This window comes from Apaloderma vittatum, unplaced genomic scaffold (assembly GCF_000703405.1).
Source record: "Apaloderma vittatum isolate BGI_N311 unplaced genomic scaffold, ASM70340v1 scaffold27378, whole genome shotgun sequence".
Lineage (NCBI taxonomy): Eukaryota > Metazoa > Chordata > Aves > Trogoniformes > Trogonidae > Apaloderma > Apaloderma vittatum.
In genome coordinates this window covers 1-3,249 of record NW_009729452.1, presented here as the reverse complement: position 1 = coordinate 3,249, position 3,249 = coordinate 1, and the positions used below count along the sequence as shown (strand labels likewise).

Here is a 3,249-nt window from a genome sequence, read left to right as displayed (position 1 = left end):
AGGGGCCTTACAAGTTTGGTTCCAGGATGAAAAAGACATTCCTGTTTCCCTTCCCTGCACAGCCTTAAAAAACAGCAGGGATTTTCCAGTTCAGTGCTGTTTCCACTGGCAACCTACTGGGGTTGTCCCGCATGTGGAATAACAGCAGGTTTGGGCTTTGCTCTTCTGCTCTATCTCAGAATTGGGGACCATGGAGCAGTGCTGTTTTGAGAGAAGTTTCCCCTCAGATTTCCTCTCTAAGCAGTCCCTGGGAAGAAGCTGAGGCACAAGGCAAACCTGAGTGATGCAGAGAAAAGGAAAAAGCAGAACAGCAGCTTCATGGTCCCCAGGCCCCAGCCACCTCCACTCTCCTCCTGTTATCAGCCTGTGACAACCCACACCTCACTCTGGCATGCCACCCACTGCAAGGCAGACACACCAAAGGCCAATGCGCAAGTTAATCTGAAGGCTGTTGACCAGAATGACCTCCTCCTAGACCCCCCCACACCCATCCCATCTCCAAATAGGAGTGAAAAGTTTCCCCTTTCTCTCTTTCCCCCTTCCCAGTCCCTTGCTCCCTCCCTGATTTTATTCCCTCTTTGATTTCTCAGTACTACTCAGATATGTCTTCCAGAAGAAGTTGCAGAAGAGCACCAGCACACTGATAAACACCGCGAATGAAAGGAAATAATTTGTCCATGTGATAGGGCAGACCTTATCATCTATCCAGAAGATGGTGAAGATGCTGATTATTAGATAACCCATTATCTGAGCTATCTGTGTAGTGGTGACTGCCATGCTGATGAAGCGGGGTACCTGGAAGCCTGCCGTCTTCACAGTGTAGTAGGAGTACATGATAGCATGGACACTGAAGTTCAAAAATGCAGGCCAGCCAATGCCAGGTGACATATCCTTATAGCCATGCCAGCCAACAATCATTGTAGTAGCATGGTGGTACCAGTGGAGGAAGATGAGCTTCTTTTTCCGGAGAACAAGGAACACGGTGTCACCTTGGGTTGAGAGAGAGGTGTGTCATTAGTCAGGTAAAAGTACAGTAGTTGCACAAGTTTTCATATGAGGCAGAACAAATGAGGAGCAATGTTGAAGACCTTATGTGGCTTGATCCCCCTGAAACCATAGGTTCCCACTGGAATCATGTGTACCAATAAAGCCCATGTAGGCATCTACCTGCTAGCACATTTGTGGTACGAGAGCTCCTTGTCTTAGGCTTGCTTACTCACACAGCACTTCAGACCAGCTCTTCCGTAGTTTTGGAAACTGGGTAGAAAGCCTAGTCCTCCCCTGCCTGCCTGCTGCCCCCTTACTTCAGTCATCCCAGTGCAGAATTGCATAGTTCAGGTGCTGGCCTGGGTATAAAACCAGAGCAATAACATCAGGCTGCAATTCTGTGCAGAGCGAGTGTGTTTTCTGGGTTGAGCAACAGCAAGCAAGAAAATTATACATGCAAGGCTAGACAGTCCTGTTCTCTGAATAACATTTAGAGAGACCTGTAAAAAAGCCTTGCTTGTAAAAGCAAAGAGGTTATGAAGGCATGGGATAATGAGAAATTTCAAACTCACCCAGTTCCAGGACTTTGCTCAGCACAAATAAATAGACCCAAAGCTTGGAGACAGGGTGGACATAGAAGGATTGGCTGCAGACGGTTTGCTTAAATCCCTTGGTAAAAAGGAGGAAGGACATTTGCTTCCCAATCCGAAGGGCCCCAATGGCACTGCAAGAAAACACAAGGACAGCTCTACACTTAGACTTCCGAGCAAGATTCAGACCCCTGTTTGCTGGGCACAGGCTTGCCCAAGACCTCTTGGCCAGGATTTCAAACACACATATACCTGCAAGGCAGAGCAGGGAAGGGCCATTGCTCACACCAGAACAACAGCAAGGCACAAAGTGTAAGTAGGTTGTGAGCCACCAACACAGCCCTTTAGCTTTCCTGGTGCCCTGAAGCAGCTCCTGGAGGATGGCAGCAGCTGAGGTCTGAGCAGCAAAGAATGCTCCCTTGTTACACCCTCTGCTCCTATTGCTTGAAGAGGCACTCGAGTAAGAGCTGCCACGTCTGGTCAGGAAAGGGGGGCAATTATCTCCTGACAAGGGCCAGCAGTGGGCGCCCAGGGAGCATTTACAACTTCCTGTGGCAGACAGTTCCTATAGCTTATGAGAAGAAATGTTCTTTTTTCTTTGTTATCAACCTATATGTTTCATCCACAGGAACTCATCTCCAAACAGACCACGAACGGTCATCCCTTGACCCTCCTCCCGTCTCCCACAGCTTGTGATTTTACAGAGCACTGCCATGCCCTAACCTCACAGAGGGCAACCAGTGTCCCTTAGACTTGACCAAAGTCAGCTTGTGCATGTAGGCAGAGATACTCCTCTGCAGCTCCAGAGGCAGTAGTCTAGTTTTGCCCTCTCCCACTGAACAGACTGAAAAGGTGTGGGGGTGAGAGTAATGTTGGAAAATCGACCTCTGCTTGTTTAATTACAAAATATGGGCTGGACAGCTTGCAAAAAGGTGTTCTAGATTGATCTTGCATGGCTGTATAAACAGTTCACTTACCCTTAGGGGACAGGACCTCCAAGGGGAAAAAAAGACTTTTATTTTCCTAATGACATAGTGATTACCTAGAATTTCCCATCAATTCAGTCCTTGGGGAAGATCTACACTTGTCTCTGGCTTTAGCAAAGGCTCTTACCTCAACAAGGCCAGACTGAAGGACCACAAGGTCAGTGGCAGGCGCAGGTCGTAGCCTGCCCGTTTCTTCATGAAATGCTGGATTCCAAAGATCAGGATCAGATAAGTCACAGAATAAAATAGAGTTCTGTGCCTGCAAGTAGAGGAGAGGGGACAGTTAGGAAAAGACAGCCAGATTGCTGTAGCCCCGGCAGGGCATTCTCACCAAGAAAAAAAACCATCTCCCGTGGTTGCATTAAGGCTGGACTTGGTATCTTGCTTCTGACAGTGAGCAGAGCTGGTGAAGAAAAACCCTGGGGACTGCAGAAAAGCAAGTGAACTACTACTCCATGGAGATTTCCACTAGACTTTGATGGGACAAGGTGGGATAGGGTAACCTGTGAGAGGGATCCTGAGGAAACACATCAATGCTCTTCATCCACTTACATACGAGACCCCACAGACAGAGGTGGCCCTTTGCCGAAAGAGGCCAGGTGCACCAGAAAGGCAGAGGCTCGAGGGCTGGGTGTTATGTCCCACTCCTTTCCATGGCTTTAGGGCTGCGGTGGCTGCCTGCGTCT

At 48.6% G+C, this 3,249-nt stretch overlaps 1 protein-coding gene across 1 annotated transcript; it reads right to left on the bottom strand.

Moving 5' to 3' along the window:
* Nucleotides 1-567: 567 nt before the first annotated feature.
* LOC104267408 (elongation of very long chain fatty acids protein 6-like) lies at nt 568-2,822 on the bottom strand (the record flags this gene model as incomplete). Its single annotated transcript, XM_009874451.1, has 3 exons — nt 568-989; nt 1,560-1,711; nt 2,691-2,822. Coding segments are annotated over 3 exons (706 nt in total), but the record flags the coding sequence as incomplete, so codon positions are not given.
* Nucleotides 2,823-3,249: the final 427 nt, after the last annotated feature.